We start from the raw sequence: 20389 nt of genomic DNA, 5'->3' as shown, positions 1-20389 counted from the left end.
TATCTGCTCTGTGCTCATATACTTTTTAACTTGTTAAGTACTTCCGGAACTAACTGCCTTTGTTTTAGATTTCCAGTATCTACAATATCTTGTTTTTTTTTAATCACAGAAGCACAATAGCAATATTGTCAGAGGTAGTAATGTTACGGCTTGCTGTGAATTATCTAGCAGTGTTTAATATATATGACAATTTCATATTAAAACCAATAATATATATTTAGTGATAGTGACTCTTACATTTGTGGAAATAAATGCTGTATGTGTAAGTACCATCAAATTATTGGTTCAAAAAGTCAGAATGCTGCCAATAGTTGTAGAGGTCCTTAATAAATCTCTCAGTTCATATACATTATCAGCATATGCAGCTGCTCAATATTGTAATTAAACTGAAACATCCTCTGCCATAATGCTACAGTATATTGATTTTTATCTTGCCTTTACTAAATTCCAAGGAATGGTCAAGTTAAATAGCTGTCAAAATTGAGAGTCAGAATATCATTAATCTTGTTCGCTTGACAGTTTTTGGATACAGACCTAATATAGAGGATCAATTAGTCAAATATGATGCAACATGATGGGCAAATGGGAGGAATGCTTTAGGTGTACAGCTCCCTCTGGGTGAGAACACCCTTAGAGGATTTACTAATAACTGCCAAACTTTAAGCAGCTGTGACAAGAGGAATCAGTGACTAACTAATTCAAATTTCTGATGTGAAGAAAGAAATAAAAATGCCTATTTGTGCTTTGAGATGATTATCTGTTGGACCTTCCCTGCAGGAGTATGTTGCCCACAACATACAGCTGTTAATAATAGCAATGTTGTTTCACACATTGCAAACACAAATGTGTGCAAATATACTTGGAAATGCACTGACCAATGCAGATCAAATGGCAGCCATTTGTGGTCAGCATCCCATAATCTGCAGTGACATTTTAATGAACCTTTTTTTGGTTGTTGTTGGATTTTATTACTTCTGACTACATTTTTCCCATATAAAAGAATGGGTTAAATTCAAGTTGGTATTTCAAATGAATTAGTTCAGTTTGCCATATGCTGCTCCAACAAAAAAAAGAGTATTGACGTGTTGAGTCAGATATTGAAGATGTTACCCACAATAACGAACAACAATAAGTAATCCATAGGTCATCTCAGACTCCCATCAGGGACAACTCATGACTCACATGTGGCATTGGACCTTACTATACCCAACCTGGTATCACAGTTCATGTCAGGGGTCAAAATGCCAACACAGGAGTGATGTGTCTCTTGGACTGATAATTAAGTAGCCAGTGGGCTTTTAACATGAGGATTGACAGTTATTTGGGCATGCCTCGACGTGGTGTGTTATCCTAAGATACATGCCGTGATATCATTAAGGAATCAACAGATGCCACTACACAACCAAACCACTCCAATGCTAAAACCTGAAATAAAAACAGAAAATGTTCATCAGGTCAGGGAGTATCTGAGAAAAAAATACCATTGCAATATAAAACAAAGAACTGCAGATGTTGGAAATCTGAAAGAAAAACAAATTGCTGTAGAAACTCAGCAGGTCTAGCAGTTACAGCTTTTCAGCAATTGAAAAGTGTGGGGGATGGAAAAAACAAAATGTATGAAAGGATGAGGGGGAGAGAAATTTAAGTTATAAAAAGATTAACCAAAGGGAGTGGTAATGCAAATAAGGAAACAAAAAAAGTGTCTAGATGTGGTGTGATTGATTGGATAGCACCTATTCGTATCCTAAGTAAAGGAATAATAAAACAAAGAGAGAAAATTGAACCAGTGGAAAACAAAGCACAAAACAAAATCGAGGCCCAAAGGCTGTTCAACACAACAGGGGGTCGGGCCTAATTTATTTATTTATTCAAAAATGAATCCTAGCTTTCCCCAATGAAAACCGAAAGAACTATGGACGCTATAAATCAGAATCAAAAACAGAAATTGCTAGAAAACCTCAGCAGGTCTGCTAGCATCGTGGAGAGAAATCAAAGTTAACATTTCAGGTCGAGTGACCCTTCCTCAGAACCCTAGTTTTGTTTGATGCTTCAACATTTTCCAGTGTCTAAGGAGAAATATTTTGCATCAAAAAGCATTGTTTTTAAGCCAGCCTTCCCTGTGACTATTAGTAACCCATTAAAGAAATCATATTTAACATGAAAGATATTTATTTTTAAAAACATTCATTCACACATGTGTACGTCAGCATTGTGAATATTTTTAGTTAAACAGTGAATGTCGTGTACATTAATGCGATTACTTAATTTGCTAATGCAAAAGAGACCAATTAATAGGTACAGTCAGCACTGCAAATCTTTGGTGCATTACAAACATTCTTACTACCACCTAGTGTTTGCAGTAAGTCAGTAAATCAGCCACAGCTGAAAGCATCTTAATTTATTGAGATTTTTATTTCTGAATTGATTAAAACATACTAAGGTCACTTGCAGTATTTAAATATATCAAAGATTCTCCTTCAGCTACTAGGTAATCTTCCCTTTTTTTAAGAAATAATACGGTATTATTAGTGCATGTATTCCTGGAATTTTCTCTGGATTTGCACAGACATACAACTGTAAGAGGGTCCATATTAAATATGTGCCTTAAAAGATTGCAAAACATTTACTGAGAGTTGCCTGGGCAACTATAATATGGTCAAGTCTCCACAGTCTTTTCAGTCAGTTGGTCATTCTCCAAGTCTCAAAAATGACTCTCCACATGTATGTTCAGGGATAGCATTTTGGCACCTTATACAGATTTGAGTAAAAAATGAGGTCTGCAGATGCTGGAGATCACAGCTGCAAATGTGTTGCTGGTCAAAGCACAGCAGGTCAGGCAGCATCTCAGGAATAGAGAATTCGACGTTATTCCTGATGAAGGGCTTATGCTCGAAACGTCGAATTCTCTATTCCTGAGATGCTGCCTGGCCTGCTGTGCTTTGACCAGCAACACATTTTGGCACCTTATACAGATTGTAATGCACAGGAGAAAACAAAATAAATACAAGAGAACCACTTTCTTTTATGATCTTTAATTCATTTTCATGATCTAAATATAAGTAACATTAACAATTAAAATACTTTGTCAATCTGCAGTAATTAAAGCTACTGTGCTCAGGATGTATAAATGATGGTGAATACTTGAAATTTAAATTTTAAGACTCAAAGAAAAAGTACACTGCTGTATATTCAGATTTTCCTATAGTCCTACATGTTTTTTGTTGTCTTACACCCAATTTAAGCTTGAGTGTCTTAAAATAGTTGAAGAATAATTGTATGTAATTAACCATGGCAGAACAAAGGCCATATTGTGTGTATTTTCATATCTAACTCCCAGGATGTTTTAGAGGAGAAAACTTCAGTTTTTATGTTAACCGACTAATATCATTTTTACAAGTAAAGATGTATAGTATCCAAATCCAGTAAATTATAACACATGAGAGCAATGTCATTTGTCAATGTTCGGGCAGCCAGTTAGATGAAAGTTAAGATTTGGACCAACCAACAGAAGGTTTAAATCTTCTCAATGCAACAGGCTCAAAGTTACAAAATTCATGATTTATGAAAGTAATGAAATACCTAATGATGGTTCAATAGGAAAGAAAGCTGGATTAGTTGCAACTTGTGAAGAAAATGAGCCACAAAAAAAGTTGGTATTGTTGAAATGTGTTAAAGGGGGTGAAATTGACACTGCCAATAGTGCAAGATGAAATTGGACAAAACTGGATCTATACAATAAAGTTGGGAAAATAGGAGGTGAGATTTGCTGTGAGGAAGTTTTATTTTTCACATGAAAAGGCATTCTAAAAGTGATGGTGAGGATAGTGTCTTACAGCCTTCAAAGAAAATGCTAGATATTTGTACGGAAAACTACAAAATCACCAAAGGAGAAATGTTAGATATTAAGGGATATTTAACGGCTAGCACGATCCTTGAAGGTTGGGGAGGATTTCTGACTGCGATTCCTGAATTGATGATGTGCTTCAGCCTCTCTCAAAAATTAATTTGCTTGATAATCTGTGTTTTTATTTGTATGGACAGTCTGAAGTGATAGTGTAGATTATTGCTATTCCAATACTTACTGTCCAACTCTAAATGATACTGGAAAGAGGGCTATGCTTTTAACATCGAGAGTGTGGTGCTGGAAAAGCACAGCAGGTCAGGCGGCATCCGAGGAGCAGGAAAATCAACATTTTGGGCAAAAGCCCTTCATCAGGAAGTTTTGAGTTACAGGTGAGTTACAAAAAGCACAATGCAGAGCATGCGGTATCCATCAATGCTGTCAATGCCTTGAGAGATAAGTGGGCCCCACAGTGGAATACAGTTCTTTACTTCCCCCTCCAACTCCATTTTAATTTAGTCTCTTCCTTTTCTCCCGATCTCCCTCTTACTTTTGATGGTTTGCTGTGCCCTTAATGGGCTTTGCATATCAATATTGAATTGGCTACATGAGGGTGTTTTTATTGTTGGAGATTGGGGGTTCTAAGGCAGGGGGTTGGTTGGCCTGAAGAAGTACTGGCCCAGTTTTGTTTTTGCAGTTCTTGAGGAGAATGAGACAAAATAGTTCTCCAAGATCCTGTGAATTAATTTAACCCCTACCTCTGGCCAGCCTCTTTGGTTCCATCACCATGGCATTTGCTGGAATGTGAATGGTGTGGGCTCTGATCCATTCTGATCCAAATCATCAGTTATCAAAAAGACACCAATTTCAATATTAGAAGTGCCTACCATCCGAAACAGGTGAGTGGTCCAGATATCCAAGTCTTAACAAACCCTAATCACCAGTGTTCATGAGACATTCAGGATATCGACTCTATTTGCAGGCTGATGGTGCCATGTTTGGATAATGAAAATTGACTCTGGCTGATCTAGTGTTTTAAAACTGAACTGTCTGGATGGTCAAGCACAAAGACATGTAAATTCAGTGAGAAGATTTTCTAACTCTGAGTGTAAAATGAATTCAGAGCGATCTTTTCTGCACATCCGTTAAAACACATGAAGATTCATTCCAGATCAAAAGGAGTTTCATTGTTATGCACCAGTAGAAACAAAGCAGTGTCAATCAACTGCCAAAAATAACTAGAACCATTTAGAGAATAAACGCCAATGAACCCTGACAGATATCTATGGTAGGATTCAAATCACACCTAAAGAAACTCATAACTCATAAAGTACATTAAAATTTGCATTACAGGATGTCTATCCATATTAAAACACAATTTTAGGTGTTTTCTGGTTGGAGTTATTGAATATAAAGCTATTCATTCTCAGAAATATAAAATAAGCTAACACAGTTTAAGAAAACCAAAATGGGGAAGAACGAGTAGCAGGTATGACACCACTTACAAGAATTGTGAGTTCAACACCTACTTAATGCCTGCAAGTGCCCAATTCTAATTTTCTGATTTCCAATAGGATTTTACATTATAGAAATAATCACAAATAGATGCTAAGCAAAAGATTATATTTAATGCCAAGAATTATGTTAGCTACTTACTTTGAGTAATAAAATGTGCTTGAACAATAACTTTATCAAATATTAGCACTCTACATTTTATACAATGTTAAATTAGAAATATTCAATAAATTACTATTTTCATTAATAATCTGTTTTATATTTGTAGTTTTGATATTTATTGCAATTAATGTACACATATAAAACAGTTACCAAAAAGTAACAACAATACAATGGCAGTGTTGATTGGCAAATTTTGAATATAACGCAAATAAATCTTTTTTAAGTTATTCTTCAGAAAAGTGTACAGACATCCCAGGAGCATATGTATAACAGAACTGTAACAGCTGTTGATGGAATTGTGCCAAATATATATCTCTTTGATTTAAGCTATGCTCATCACACAGCTCAAAGGGAAACACTGCATTGGGAGCCACACATAACACTGAGGTACCTACAGAAATTAATAAGAACCAGTTCAATTTATGGTTATCCACTACATCCTGTATAACTATACACGAACAGCCTTCTAAACATTAAAATACATCCTAGACAAAAAAAAACCAAAAGAACTGCGTCTGCTGGAAATCCGAAACAAGAACAGAAATTGCTGGAAAATCTCAGCGGGTCTGGCAGCATCTGTGGAGAGAAATCAGAGTTAATGTTTCAGGTGCAGTGACTCTTCTTCAAAGCACTCTGGATGGCACGGTGGCTCAATGGTTAGCACTACTGTCTCACAGCACCAGGGATCGGGTTTGATTCTATCCTTGGGTGACTTTCTGTGTACACTTTTCACATGCTCCCTGTGTCTGCTTGGGTTTGCTCCCATAGTCCAAAGATGAGTAGGTTAGGTGGATTGGCCATGCTAAATTGTCCATAGTGTTCAGGGATGTGTAGGTTAGGTGGATTGGTCATGCTAAATTGTCCATAGTGTTCAGGGATGTGTAGGTTAGGTGAACTGGCCATGCTAAATTGCCCATAGTGTTCAGGGATGTGTAGGTTAGGTAGATTGATCATGCTAAATTGTCCATAGTGTTCAGGGATGTGTAGGTTAGGTGAACTGGCCATGCTAAATTGTCCATAGTGTTCAGGGATGTGTAGGTTAGGTGGATTGGCCATGCTAAATTGTCCATAGTGTTCAGGGATGAGTAGGTTAGGTGGATTGGTCATGCTAAATTGCCCATAGTGTTCAGGGATGTGTAGGTTAGGTGGATTAGCAATGGGAAATGCAGGGTTACAGGAATAGTGTAGGAGGTTGAGTCTGTGTAGGATGCTCTTCAAAGGGTCAGTGTGGACTCAATGGTCTGCATCCACACTGCAGTGAATCCATGCTACCAGACCTGCTGAGATTTTTCTACATTTTCTGTTTTTGATGAAAATGCATCCTTTGTTTACAATTACAATCTAGAATTTACATTTTTGTGTTAAGACATTCAACTATCATTACCATGTCTCGCAGTGATGGAAATTTCATACAGCAAAATTGCAATGACAGCATCCTCTTCCAATACCCTGTTTCTCAGGCTGAGTTTGGCATGTGTTTCAGACAATGACATTCTGGAAATTAGGAAAATTCTCAGAAGTTTAAAACATAAATGCTTTAACTGGTGCTGTAATGAAACTTTACACACTTCCATGCAATTCATTTATAATAACAAATCATGCTGCACATTATATATAGCTTTGAACCATATATAATTTGAAAACACAATTGTACATACCTTTAAAAAAGACAATTTACCTAATCAAATGATTTCTTGGAGAGTTAAACTGTAAAACAAAGCCTTAAATATTTAACTTACAATCAAATTACAAATTTGCAGTTATTATTTTGCATCCATTATGCAGAACATAGATGTAGTGTATGTTATAATTAGTATAATATGATGGAGATGTAAAGGGATGTTTCCCACGGCTGTGGGGTTCAGGACCAAGGAATATAGTTTCACAATAAAAAGCAAGTCAGTTCAGACTGATTTGTGGAGGTACTCCTCCATTCACTTCAATCACTAATATTGTCGATCCTACAGAGTAGTGGAAACTCAGTCATTAAATAAATTCAAGTTAGGCATTGATAGATTTCCAGTTACTAATTATATCATGGGATATGGGAATAGTACAGGAATATGGCATTGAGGAAGATGATCAGCCATGATCTAGGGGATGGAGCAAGTCCAACAGACTGAAAGGCCAGCTCTTACTCCAATATTTCTACAACAAATACAATTTAACATTGTGAGGAGATTATTAAAATCAGGTTTGTCTCATTTGCTGCCTGTAGTTGCTCAGAATTAATGTCTGCATGAAAGAATCAGATTTCCATCCTGGAGGCTGGTAAAGAGGCTCTGGAAATTTTCCATGTGCCCATCTCAGGAGATACTGGTTTGAGAGGAGCGATTCCCATGGCCCACAGGAGGGTGCTAGTTGAACCCAAGCCAACCACCTCTGGAGAAAGTTCCCACACAGCAACAGGGACCGCCGTATACCAAGGCGAGTTGTTTAAAAGGCTACCTCAGTATTCAATTCACTGTATCTTTATAGTGTCATTCATCCAGATATTCTTTGTCTCTTCCAGGTCTCTTGTTGCTGACGATATAAGAAAGACAGTGTTTCACCAGAACTGCCTATTCATGTTTCCTTGTGATTCTGTAGCCAGTGTGTGGTCCCCTTGTTTCAGTTACAGTATTACTTGGGACTGTCTTTCAAATCAACACAAACATCAGCAAGTCTATAAAGGAGCAAGAATCCAGGTGCCCCAGCATCTGTAAATCCATTCAAGATGGTGGCAACAGAGTAGACAGCAGTCGAGATCAGAAGAGTAGACAGCGTTTGGGATCTTAAGCCCAGGGCTCATCAATCTGTCCAAATTGTTCCCCTGTTTCTTCCTCTTTTTTTTTGAAGAGTTTAAAGTGTTTGTTTCTTCAATAAGAAAACTTAAATTGGAGAAGCTAAGAGCTGGAGCAAAGTCGGATGGAGGCTTGGGAGTAGTGCAGAGTGGGCGAGAGACCTGGAGCAGTGCAGAGTGGGCGAGAGACCTGGAGCGGTGCAGAGTGGGCTGGAGACCTGGAGCGGTGCAGAGTGGGCGAGAGACCTGGAGCGGCGCAGAGTGGGCGAGAGACCTGGAGCGGTGCAGAGTGGGCGAGAGACCTGGAGCAGTGCAGAGTGGGCTGGAGGCTTGGGAACAGTGCAGAGTGGGCGAGAGACCTGGAGCAGTGCAGAGTGGGCTAGAGACCTGGAGCAGCGCAGAGTGGGCGAGAGACCTGGAGCGGCGCAGAGTGGGCGAGAGACCTGGAGCAGTGCAGAGTGGGCGAGAGACCTGGAGCAGTGCAGAGTGGGCTGGAGGCTTGGGAACAGTGCAGAGTGGGCGAGAGACCTGGAGCAGTGCAGAGTGGGCGAGAGACCTGGAGCGGGCAGAGTGGGCGAGAGACCTGGAGCGGGCAGAGTGGGCGAGAGACCTGGAGCAGTGCAGAGTGGGCGAGAGACCTGGAGCAGTGCAGAGTGGGCTGGAGGCTTGGGAGCAGTGCAGAGTGGGCGAGAGACCTGGAGCAGTGCAGAGTGGGCTGGAGGCTTGGGAGCAGTGCAGAGTGGGCGAGAGACCTGGAGCAGTGCAGAGTGGGCTGGAGGCTTGGGAGCAGTGCAGAGTGGGCGAGAGACCTGGAGCAGTGCAGAGTGGGCTGGAGGCTTGGGAGCAGTGCAGAGTGGGCGAGAGACCTGGAGCAGTGCAGAGTGGGCGAGAGACCTGGAGCAGTGCAGAGTGGGCTGGAGGCTTGGGAACAGTGCAGAGTGGGCGAGAGACCTGGAGCAGTGCAGAGTGGGCGAGAGACCTGGAGCGGGCAGAGTGGGCTGGAGGCTTGGGAGCAGTGCAGAGTGGGCGAGAGACCTGGAGCAGTGCAGAGTGGGCGAGAGACCTGGAGCAGTGCAGAGTGGGCTAGAGACCTGGAGCAGTGCAGAGTGGGCGAGAGACCTGGAGCAGCGCAGAGTGGGCTGGAGGCTTGGGAGCAGTGCAGAGTGGGCGAGAGACCTGGAGCAGTGCAGAGTGGGCTGGAGGCTTGGGAACAGTGCAGAGTGGGCGAGAGACCTGGAGCAGTGCAGAGTGGGCGAGAGACCTGGAGCAGTGCAGAGTGGGCTGGAGGCTTGGGAGCAGTGCAGAGTGGGCGAGAGACCTGGAGCAGTGCAGAGTGGGCTAGAGACCTGGAGCAGTGCAGAGTGGGCTGGAGGCTTGGGAGCAGTGCAGAGTGGGCTGGAGACCTGGAGCAGTGCAGAGTGGGCGAGAGACCTGGAGCAGTGCAGAGTGGGTGAGAGACCTGGAGCGGGCAGAGTGGGCGAGAGACCTGGAGCAGTGCAGAGTGGGCGAGAGACCTGGAGCAGCGCAGAGTGAGCGAGAGACCTGGAGCAGTGCAGAGTGGGCTGGAGACCTGGAGCAGTGCAGAGTGGGCTGGAGACCTGGAGCAGTGCAGAGTGGGCTGGAGGCCTGGAGCGGGCAGAGTGGGCTGGAGTCCTGGAGCGGGCAGAGTGGGCGAGAGACCTGGAGCAGTGCAGAGTGGGCTGGAGACCTGGAGCAGTGCAGAGTGGGCGACAGACCTGGAGCAGTGCAGAGTGGGCTGGAGGCTTGGGAGCAGTGCAGAGTGGGCGAGAGACCTGGAGCAGTGCAGAGTGGGCTGGAGACCAGGAGCAGTGCAGAGTGGGCGAGAGACCTGGAGCAGTGCAGAGTGGGCTGGAGGCCTGGAGCGGGCAGAGTGGGCGAGAGACCTGGAGCAGCGCAGAGTGGGCTGGAGTCCTGGAGTGGTGCAGAGTGGGAGGGAGACCTGGAGCAGTGCAGAGTGGGCTGGAGGCCTGGAGCAGGGCAGAGTAGGCTGGAGGCCTGGAGCGGGTCAGAGTAGGCTGGAGACCTAGAGTGGTGTGGGCTGGAGTGGAGCAGAGTAGGCTACAGGCCTGGAGTGGTGCGGAGTGGGCTGGAGGACTGGAGCGGAGCTGAGTCAGCTGGAGGTCTAGAGCGGAGCAGAGTGTGCTGGGGGCCTGGAGTGGAGCCAGGTGGGCTGGAGACCTGGAGCAGTGCAGGGTGGGCTGGAGACCTGGAGCGGAGCAGAGTGGACTAGAGGCCTGGAGCGGAGCAGGGTGGACTGGAGGTCTGGAGCGGTACGGAGTGGGCTGGAGTTCTGGAGTGGCATGGAGTTGGCCAGAGGCCTGGAGCGGGTCAGAGTGGATGGAGGCCTGGAGTGGAGCAGAGTGGGCTGGAGACCTGGAGCAGTGCAGAGTGAGCCGCAGCCCTGGAGCGGTCCAGAGTGGGCTGGAGTGCTGGAGTGGTGAGGAGTAGGCTGAAGTGGAGCAGAGTGGGCCGGAGGCCTGGAGTGGAGTGGGCTGGAGGCCTGGAGTGGGGCAGGGTGGGCTGGAGGCCTGGAGCGGAGAATGGTGGGCTGGAGGCTGGAGCGGTGTGGAGTGGGCTGGAGGCCTGGAGCGGGCGGAGTAGGCTGGAGGTCTGAGCAGAGCAGGGTGGGCTGTAGGCCTGGAGCGGAGCAGCGTGGACAGGAGGCATGGAGCAGAGCAGATTGGGCCAGAAGCCTCCAGCGGGCCAGTGAGGGCTGGAGGCCTGGAACGGTGTGGAGTGGGCTGGAGACCTGGATGGTTTGGAGTGTGCTGGAGGCCTGGAGCAGAGCAGGGTGGACTGGAGGCCTGGAGTGGAGCAGGGTGGGCTGGAGGCATTGTGCAGAGCGGATTGGGCCAGAAGCCTGGAGCGGGCCAGTGAGGGCTGGAGGTCTGGAGTGGGCTGGAGACGTGCGGAGTGGGCTGGAGTGGAGCAGAACGGGCTGGAGACCTGGAGCGGGGCAGAGTGGGCTGGAGGCCTGGTGCAGATCAGAGTGGGCAAGAGGCCTGCAGCGGAGCAGTGTGGGGTGGAGGCCTGGAGCAGTGCAGAGTGGACTGGAGGCGTGGAGTGGAGCAAGGTGGACTGGAGACCTGGAGCAGTACGGAGTGTGCTGGAGGCCTGGAGCGGACCACGGTGGGCTGGAGGCCAGGAGAGGAGCATTGTGTGCTGGAGACCTGGAGCGGTGCAGAGTGGGCCAGAGGCCTGCAGCAGTGAGGAGTGGGGCGGAGGCCTGGAGCAGTGAGGAGTGGGCCGTAGGCCTGCAGCAGTGCGGAGTGGGCTGGAGGCCTGGAGCGTTACGAAGTGGTTTGGAGGCCTGGAGCAGAGCAGGGTGGGCCGGAGGCCTGCAGCAGTGCAGAGTGGACCGGAGACCTGGAGCGGTGCCGAGTGTGCCGAAGTCCTGGAGCGGTGCAGAGAGGGCTGGAGGCCTGGAGTGGAGCAGGGAGGGCTGGAGGCCTGGAGCGGAGCAGGGTGGTCTGGAGGCCTGGGGTGGAGCAGAATGGGCTGGAGGCCTGGAGTGGAGCAGAATGGGCTGGCGGCCTGGAGCGTAGCAGGGTGAGCTGGTGGCCTGGAGTGGAGCAGGGTGGTCTGGAGGCCTGGAGCAGTGCGGAGTGCGTCGGAGGCCTGGAGTAGTGTGCAGTGGGCCGCAGTTCTGGAGTGGGCCAGTGATGGCTGGAGGCCTGGAGCATTGTGCAGTGGGCTGGAGACCTGGAGTGGTGGGGAATGGGCTGGAGTGGAGCAGAGTGGGCTGGAAGCCTGGAGCAGTGAGGAGTGACTGGAGGCCTGGAGTGGAGCAGGATGGGCTGAAGGCCTGGAGAGGAGCAGAGTGGGCTGGAGGCCTGGAGTGGACCGGAGTGGAGTGGGCTGGAGGCCTAGTGTGGTGTAGAATCAGCTGGAGGCCTGGAGCAGTGCGGAGCGAGCTGGAGCAGAGTGGGCTGGTAGCCTGCAGCGGTGTGGGCTGGAGGCCTGGAGCAGTGCAGAGTGGGCTGGAGGCCTGGAGTGGACCAGGGTGGGCTGGAGGCCTGGAGCAGTGCAGAGTGAGCTGGAGCAGAGTGGGCTGGTAGCCTGCAGCGGTGTGGGCTGGAGGCCTGGAGCAGTGCAGAGTGGGCTGGAGGCCTGGAGTGGACCAGGGTGGGCTGGAGATCTGGAGCGGTGCAGAGTGGGCCAGAGGCCTGCAGCAGTGTAGAGTGGGCTGGAGGCCTAGAGTGTTACGGAGTCGTTGGGAGGCCTGGAGCAGAGCAGGGTGGGCTGGAGACCTGGAGCGGAGCAGAGTGGGCTGGAGGCAAGGAGCGAAGCATTGTGTGCTGGAGACCTGCAGCAGTGCAGAGTGGGCTTGAGGCCTGGAGCAGAGCAGAGAGGGCTGGAGGCCTGGAGAGGTGCGGAGTGGGCAGGAGGCCTGGAGAGGTGCGGAGTGGGCCGGAGGCCTGGAGCAGGGCAGGGTGGACTGGAGGCCTGGAGTGGAGCAGAATGGGCTGGAGGCCTGGAGAGGTGCGGAGTGGGCCAGAGGCCTGGAGCAGGGCAGGCTGGACTGGAGGCCTGGAGCGGAGCAGGGAGGACTGGAGGCTTGGAGCGGAGAAGGGTTGGCCGGAGGTCTGGAGCGGTGCAGAGTATGCCGCAGCCCAGTAGTGGTGCGGAGTGGACCGGTGACCTGGAGCGGTGCCGAGTGTGCTGTTGGCCTGGAGCACACCAGGATGCGCTGGAAGCATGGAGTGGGCCACAGTCCTGATGCGGGCCAGAATGGGCTGGAGGCCTGGAGTGGTGTGGAGTGGGCTGGAGTGGAGCAGAGTGAGCTGGAGGCCTGGAGCGGGCAGAGTGGGCTGGAGGCCTGGAATCGAGCAGAGTGGGCTGGAGGCCTGGAGCAGTGCAGAGTGGGCTGGTGGCCGGAGAGGTGCAGAGTGAGCCGGCGGCCTGGAGCAGGGCAGAGTGGGCAGGAGTCCTGGAGCATAGCAGGGTGAGCTGGAGGCCTGGAGTGGAGCAGGGTGGGCTGGAGATCTGGAGCGGAGCAGCGTGGACTGGAGGCCTGGAATGGAGCAGAGTGGGCTGGAGGCCTAGAGCAGTGCGAAGTGGGTCGGAGGCCTGGAGCGGTGCGGAGTGGGCCGCAGTTCTGGAGTGGGCCAGTGTGGGCTGGAGGCCTGGAGCGTTGTGCAGTGGGCTGGAGACCTGGAGTGGTGCGGAGTGGGCATGAGTGGAGCAGAGTGGGCTGGAAGCCTGGAGCAGTGCGGAGTGGGCTGGAGGCCTGGAGCGGAGGAGGGTGGGCTGGAGGCCTGGAGTGGGGCAGAGTGGGCTGGAGACCTGGAGCGGTGCCGAGTGTGCTGCAGTCCTGGAGCGGTGCGGAGTGGGCTGGAGGCCTGAAGCGGAGCAGAGTGGGCTGGAGGCATGGAGCGGAGAATGGTGGGCTCAAGGCCTGGAGTGGACCAGGGTGGACTAGAGGCCAGGAGCAGAGCATTGTGTGCTGGAGACCTGGAGCGGTGCAGAGTGGGCCAGAGGCCTGCAGCAGTGAGGAGTGGGCTAGAGGCCTGGAGCGTTACGGAGTCGTTTGGAGGCCTGGAGCAGGGCAGGGTAGACTGGAGGCCTGGAGCGAAGCATTGTGTGCTGGAGACCTGGAGCGGTGCAGAGTGGCCCAGAGGCCTGCAGCAGTAAGGAGTGGGCCGGAGGCCTGGAGCAGTGAGCAGTGGGCCGTAGGCCTGCAGCAGTGCAGAGAGGGTTGGAGGCTTGGAGCGTTACGGAGTGGTTTGGAGGCCTGGAGCAGAGCAGGGTGGACTTGAGGCCTGGAGCAGAGCAGAGTGGGCTCGAGGCCTAGAGAGGTGCGGAGTGGGCAGGAGGCCTGGAGAGGTGTGGAGTGGGCCGGAGGCCTGGAGCAGGGCAGAGTGGACTGGAGGCCTGGAGCGGAGCAGGGAGGCCTGGAGCGGTGCAGAGTATGCCGCAGCCCAGTAGCAGTACGGAGTGGACCGGTGACCTGGAGAATTGCTGAGTGTGCTGCAGTCCTGGAGCAGTACAGTGTGCTGGAGGCCTGGAGCACAGCAGGATGCGCTGGAAGCATGGAGCGGTGTGGAGTGGGCCGCAGCTCTGATGCGGGCCAGAATGGGCTGGAGTAAAAAGTGAGGTCTGCAGATGCTGGAGATCAGAGCTGAAAATGTGTTGCTGGTTAAAGCACAGCAGGTCAGGCAGCATCCAAGGAACAGGAGATTCGATGTTTCGGGCAAAAGCCCTTCTTCAGGAATGAGGAGAGTGTGCCAGGCAGGCTAAGATAAAAGGTAGGGAGGAGGGACTTGGGGGGGGGGCGATGGAGATGTGATAGGTGGAAGGAGGTCAAGGTGAGGGTGATAGGCCGGAGTGGGGTGGGGGCGGAGAGGTCAGGAAGAGGATTGCAGGTTAGGAGGGCGGTGCTGAGTTTGAGGGATTCAACTGAGACAAGGTGGGGGGAGGGGAAATGAGGAAACTGGAGAAATCTGAGTTCATCCCTTGTGGTTGGAGGGTTCCCAGGCGAAAGATGAGGCGCTCCTCCTCCAGCCGTCGTGTTGTTATGTTCTGCCGGTGGAGGAGTCCAAGGACCTGCATGTCCTCGGTGGAGTGGGAGGGAGAGTTAAAGTGTTGAGCCACGGGGTGGTTGGGTTGGTTGGTCCGGGCGTCCCTGAGGTGTTCCCTGAAGCGTTCCGCAAGTAAGCGGCCTGTCTCCCCAATATAGAGGAGGTCACATCGGGTGCAGCGGATGCAGTAGATGATGTGTGTGGAGGTGCAGGTGAATTTATGGCAGATATGGAAGGATCCCTTGGGGCCTTGGAGAGAGGTAAGGGGGGAGGTGTGGGTGCAAGTTTTGCATTTCCTGCGGTTGCAGGGGAAGGTGCCGGGAGTGGAGGTTGGGTTGGTGGGGGGTGTGGACCTGACGAAGGAGTCACGAAGGGACACGAACGGGCTGGAGGCCTGGAGCGGTGTGGAGTGGGCTGGAGGCCTGGTGTGGTGTGGAGTGGGCTGTAGTGGAGCAGAGTGGGCCAGAAGCCTGGAATCGAGCAGAGTGGGCTGGACGCCTGGAGCGGAGCAGAGTGGGCTGCAGGCCTGGTGTGGAGCAGAGTGGGCTGGAGGCCTGGAGCGGAGCAGAGTGGGCAGGAGGTCTAGTGCAATGTGGAATGTGCTGGAGGCCTAGAGTGGTGTGGGCTTGAGTGGTGCGGAAAGAGCTGGAGGCCTGGAGTGGTGCGGAGTGGGCTGGAGCAGAGTGGGCTGGTGGCCTGGAGTGGTGTGGATTGGAGGCCTGGAGTGGTGCGGAGCAGGCTGGTGCAGAGTGGGCTGGAGGCCTGGAGGGTTTTGGAGTGGGCTGAAGGCCTAGTGTGGTGCAGAGTGGGCTGTAGTGGAGCAGAATGGGCTGGAGGCCTGGAGCGTAGCAGGGTGAGCTGGAGGCCTGGAGTGGAGCAGAGTGGGCTGGAGGCCTGGTGCGGAGCAGCATGGACTGGAGGCCCGGAATGGAGCAGAGTGGGCTGGAGCAGAGTGGGCAGGAGGTCTAGTGCAATGTGGAATGCGCTGGAGGCCTAGAGTGGTGTGGGCTTGAGTGGTGCGGAAAGAGCTGGAGGCCTGGAGTGGTGCGGAGTGAGCTGGAGGCCTGGAGTGGTGCCGAGTGGGCTGGAGGCCTGGAGTGGTGCGGAGTGGGCTGGAGGCCTGGAGCGGAGCAGGGTGGGCTGGAGGTCTGCAGTAGACCGGAGCGGAGTGGGCTGAAGGCCGAGTGTGGTGCAGAATCAGCTGGAGGCCTGGAGCAGTGCGGAGCGGGCTGGAGCAGAGTGGGCTGGAGGCCTGGAGCGTGCTGGAGCAGAGTGGGCTGGTAGCCTGCAGCGGTGTGTGCTGGAGGCATGGAGCAGTGCAGAGTGGGCTGGAGGGCTGGAGCGGACCAGGGTGGACTGGAGGCCAGGAGCGGAGCATTGTGTGCTGGAGACCTGGAGCGGTGCAGAGTGCACCAGAGGCCTGGAGCAGTGAGGAGTGGGCCGTAGGCCTGCAGCAGTGCAGAGTGGGCTGGAGGCCTGGAGCGTTTCAGAGTGGTTTGGAGGCCTGAAGCAGAGCAGGGTGGGCCGGTGGCCTGGAGTAGAGCAGGGTGGGCTGGAGGCCTGGAGGGTGTGGAGTGGGCTCGAGGCCTGGAATGGAGCAGGGTGGGCCGGAGGCCCGGAGCGGAGTGGAGTGGGCTCGAGGCCTGGAGCAGAGCAGGGTTGTCTGGAGGCCTGGAGCGGACCACCGTGGACCAGAGGCCTGGAGCAGAGAATGGTGGGCTGGAGCGGAGCAGAGTGGGCTGGAGACATGGAGTGGAGAATGGTTGGCTGGAGGTCTGGAGTGGACCAGGGTGGACTGGAGACCTGAAGTGGAGCAGGGTGGGATGGAGGCCTGGAGCGGTGCAGAGTGGGCAACAGGCCTGGGGTGGTGCAGAGTAGACTGGAGCCCTGGAGCGGTATAGAGAGGGCTGGAGCGGACCAGGGTGGGCTGGAGGCTAGGAGCGGAGCATTGTGTGCTGGAGACCTGGAGCAGTGCAGAGTGGGCCAGAGGCCTGGAGCAGGGCCGGGTGGACTGGAGGCCTGGAGCGGAGCAAGGTTGTCCGGAGGCTTGGAGCTTTTGATTAGATTAGATTACTTACAGTGTGGAAACAGGCCCCTCGGCCCAACCGTCGACACTGACCTTCCGAAGAGAAACCCACCCAGACCCATTTCCCTCTGACTAATGCACATAACACTACAGGCAATTTAGCATGGCCAATTCACCTGACCCGCACATCTTTGGACTGTGGGAGGAAACTGGAGCACCCGGAGGGAACCCACGCTGACACGGGGAGAACGTGCAAACTCCACACAGTCAGTCGCCTGATGTGGGAATTGAACCCAGGTCCCTGGCGCTGTGAGGCAGCAGTGCTAACCACTGTGCCACCGTGCCGCCCACCGTGTGGAGTATGCCGCAGCCCCGTAGCGGTGCGGAGTGGACCGGAGACCTGGAGCGGTGCCGAGTGTGCTGCAGTCCTGGAGTGGTGCAGAGTGTGCTGGAGGCCTGGAGCACAGCAGGATGGGCTGGAAGCATGGAGCGGTGTGCAGTGGGCCGCAGCCCTGAAGCGGGCCAGAGAGGGCTGGAGGCCTGGTGTGGTGCAGAGTGGGCTGTAGTGGAGCAGAATGGGCTGGAGCATTGTGAGTGGGCTGGAGGCCTGGAGTGGAGCAGAGTGGGCTGGAGGCCAGGAGTGGAGCAGAGTGGGCTGGAGGCCTGGAGCGTTGTGGAGTGGGCTGGAGACCTGGAGTGGAGCAGAGTGGGCTGGAGGCCTGGAGCGTAGCAGGGTGGGCTGGAGACCTGGAGCAGTGCAGAGTGGGCCAGCGGCCTGGAGCAGTGCAGAGTGGGCCGGCGGCCTGGAGCAGTGCAGAGTGGGCCGGCGGCCTGGAGCAGTGCAGAGTGGGTCGGCGGCCTGGAGCAGGGCAGAGTGGGCTGGAGGACTGGAGTGGTGTGGGCTGGACGCCTGGAGCGATGTAGAGTGGGATGGAGGCCTGGATTGGGCTGGAGGCCTGGAGTGAATTAGAGTGGACTGGAGACCTAGACCGGTGCGGAATGGGCTGTAGGCCTGGAGCGGTGCGGAGTGGGCTGGAGACCTGGAGCGGAGCAGAATGGGCTGGAGGCCTGGAGCGTTGTGGAGTGGGCTGGAGGCTTGGAGTGGAGCAGGGTGGGCTGGAGGCATGGAGTGGAGCAGCGTGGACTAGAGGCCTGGAGCAGAGCAGCGTGGACTGGAGGCCTGGAATGGAGCAGAGTGGGCTGGAGGCCTGGAGCGGAGCAGAATGGGCTGGAGGCCTGGAGCGGAGCAGGGTGGTCTCGAGGCCTGGAGTGGTGCGGAGTGGGCCGGCTGCCTGGAATAGTGCGGATTGGGCCACAGTTCTGGAATGGGCCAGTGTAGGCTGGAGGCCTGGAGCGTTGTGCAGTGGGCTGGAGCCTGGAGCAGTGTGGAGTGGGCTGGAGGCCTGGAGCGGAGCAGGGTGGGCTGGAGGCCTGGAGCGGTGCATAGTGGGCCGGAGGCCTTGAGCCGTGAGGAGTGCGTTGGAGGCCTGGAGCGGAGCAGAGTGGGCTGGCGGCCTGGAGCAGGGCAGAGTGGGCCTGAGGCCTGGAGCAGAGCAGAATGGGCTGGAGACCTCGAGCAGAGCAGAGTGGGCTGGAGGCCTGCAGCAGGGCAGGGTGGGCTGGAGGCCTGGAGCAGTGTAGAGTTGCCTGGAGGCATGGAACGGAGCAAGGTGGGCCGGAGACCTGGAGCGGTGTGGAGTGGGCTAGAGACCTGGTGGTGAGGAGTGGGCTGGAGTGGAGCAGAGTGGGCTGGAGGCTGGAGCAGCGCAGAGTGGTCTGGTGGTCTGGAGCAAAGCAGAGTTGGCTGGAGGCCTGGTGCAGAGCAGAGTTGGCTAGAGGCCTGGAGCAGAGCAGAGTGGGCTGGAGGCCTGGAGCAGAGCAGAGTGGGCTAGAGGCCTGCAGCGGAGCAGGGTGTGCTGGTGGCCTGGAGCGGTGCAGAGTGGGCCGGAGGCCTGGAGCGGAGCAGAGTGGGCCGGACACCTGGAGCGGAGCAAGGTGAGCTGGAGACCTGGAGCAGTGTGGAGTGGGCTGGAGGCCTACAGCACGGCAGGGTGGGCTGGAGGCCTGGAGCGGAGCAGAGTGGGCCGGACGCCTGGAGCGGAGCAAGGTGAGCTGTAGACCTGGAGCAGTGCGGAGTGGGCTGGAGGCCTGCAGTAGGGCAGGGTGTGCTGGTGGCCTGGAGCAGTGCAGAGTGGGCCGGAGGCCTGGAGCGGAGCAGAGTGGGCCGGACACCTGGAGCGGAGCAAGGTGAGCTGGAGACCTGGAGCAGTGCGGAGTGGGCTAGAGGCCTACAGCACGGCAGGGTGGGCTGGAGGCCTGGAGCGGAGCAAGGTGAGCTGTAGACCTGGAGCAGTGCGGAGTGGGCTGGAGGCCTGCAGTAGGGCAGGGTGTGCTGGTGGCCTGGAGCAGTGCAGAGTGGGCCGGCGGCCTGGAGCAGGGCAGAGTGGGCCCGAGACCTGGAGCAGAGCAGGGTGGGCTGGAGGCCTGGAGCAGAGCAGAGTGGGCCGGACGCCTGGAGCGGAGCAAGGTGAGCTGTAGACCTGGAGCAGTGCGGAGTGGGCTGGAGGCCTGCAGTAGGGCAGGGTGTGCTGGTGGCCTGGAGCAGTGCAGAGTGGGCCGGAGGCCTGGAGCGGAGCAGAGTGGGCCGGACACCTGGAGCGGAGCAAGGTGAGCTGGAGACCTGGAGCAGTGCGGAGTGGGCTAGAGGCCTACAGCACGGCAGGGTGGGCTGGAGGCCTGGAGCGGAGCAGAGTGGGCCAGACGCCTGGAGCGGAGCAAGGTGAGCTGTAGACCTGGAGCAGTGCGGAGTGGGCTGGAGGCCTGCAGTAGGGCAGGGTGTGCTGGTGGCCTGGAGCAGTGCAGAGTGGGCCGGCGGCCTGGAGCAGGGCAGAGTGGGCCCGAGACCTGGAGCAGAGCAGGGTGGGCTGGAGGCCTGGAGCAGAGCAGAGTCGGCTGGATGTCTGGAGTGGAGCAGAGTGGGCTCGAGGCCTGGAGCGGAGCAGGGTGAGCTGGAGACCTGGTGCGGTGCGGAGTGGGCCGGAGGTCTTGAGTGGTGAGGAGTGTGCTGGAGGCCTGGACCAGAGCAGAATGGGCTGGAGACCTGCAGTGGTATGGAGTGGGCTGGAGTGGAGCGGAATGGGATGGAGGCCAGGTGCAGTGCGGAATGGGCTGGAGGCCTGGAGCAGAGCAGAGTGGGCTGGAGGCCTGTAGCGGAGCAGGGTGTGCTGGTGGCCTGGAGCAGTGCAGAGTGGGCCAGCGGCCTGGAGCAGTGCAGAGTGGGCCGGCGGCCTGGAGCAGTGCAGAGTGGGCCGGCGGCCTGGAGCAGTGCAGAGTGGGCCGGCGGCCTGGAGCAGGGCAGAGTGGGCTGGAGGCCTGGAGCAGGGCAGAGTGGGCTGGAGGCCTGGAGCAGAGCAGAGTCGGCTGGAGGCCTGCAGCGGAGCAGGGTGGGCTGGAGTTCTGGAGTGGTGCGGAGTGGACTGGAGGCCTGTAGAGGTGTAGAGTGGGCCGGTGGTCTGGAGCAG

The 20389-nt window shown here is 53.9% G+C and overlaps 1 protein-coding gene across 1 annotated transcript in view; it reads right to left on the bottom strand.

The window, feature by feature from the left end:
* Positions 1-5742: 5742 nt before the first annotated feature.
* The window catches only part of mcmdc2 (minichromosome maintenance domain containing 2), a 77470-nt gene continuing 62823 nt past the window's right edge, over positions 5743-20389 (bottom strand). The window contains exons 13-14 of the mRNA XM_060824100.1: positions 6903-7012; positions 5743-5909 (exon numbers count right to left, since the gene is read on the bottom strand). Of these exons, the coding sequence (XP_060680083.1) occupies positions 5743-5909; positions 6903-7012 (277 nt within the window). The remainder of the gene's footprint in view (positions 5910-6902; positions 7013-20389) is intronic.

The sequence above is a fragment of the Hemiscyllium ocellatum genome, chromosome 4 (genome assembly GCF_020745735.1).
Source record: "Hemiscyllium ocellatum isolate sHemOce1 chromosome 4, sHemOce1.pat.X.cur, whole genome shotgun sequence".
Taxonomy (NCBI): domain Eukaryota; kingdom Metazoa; phylum Chordata; class Chondrichthyes; order Orectolobiformes; family Hemiscylliidae; genus Hemiscyllium; species Hemiscyllium ocellatum.
Note: the sequence above shows the minus strand (reverse complement) of the source record. Positions and strands in the feature narration are given on the sequence as shown.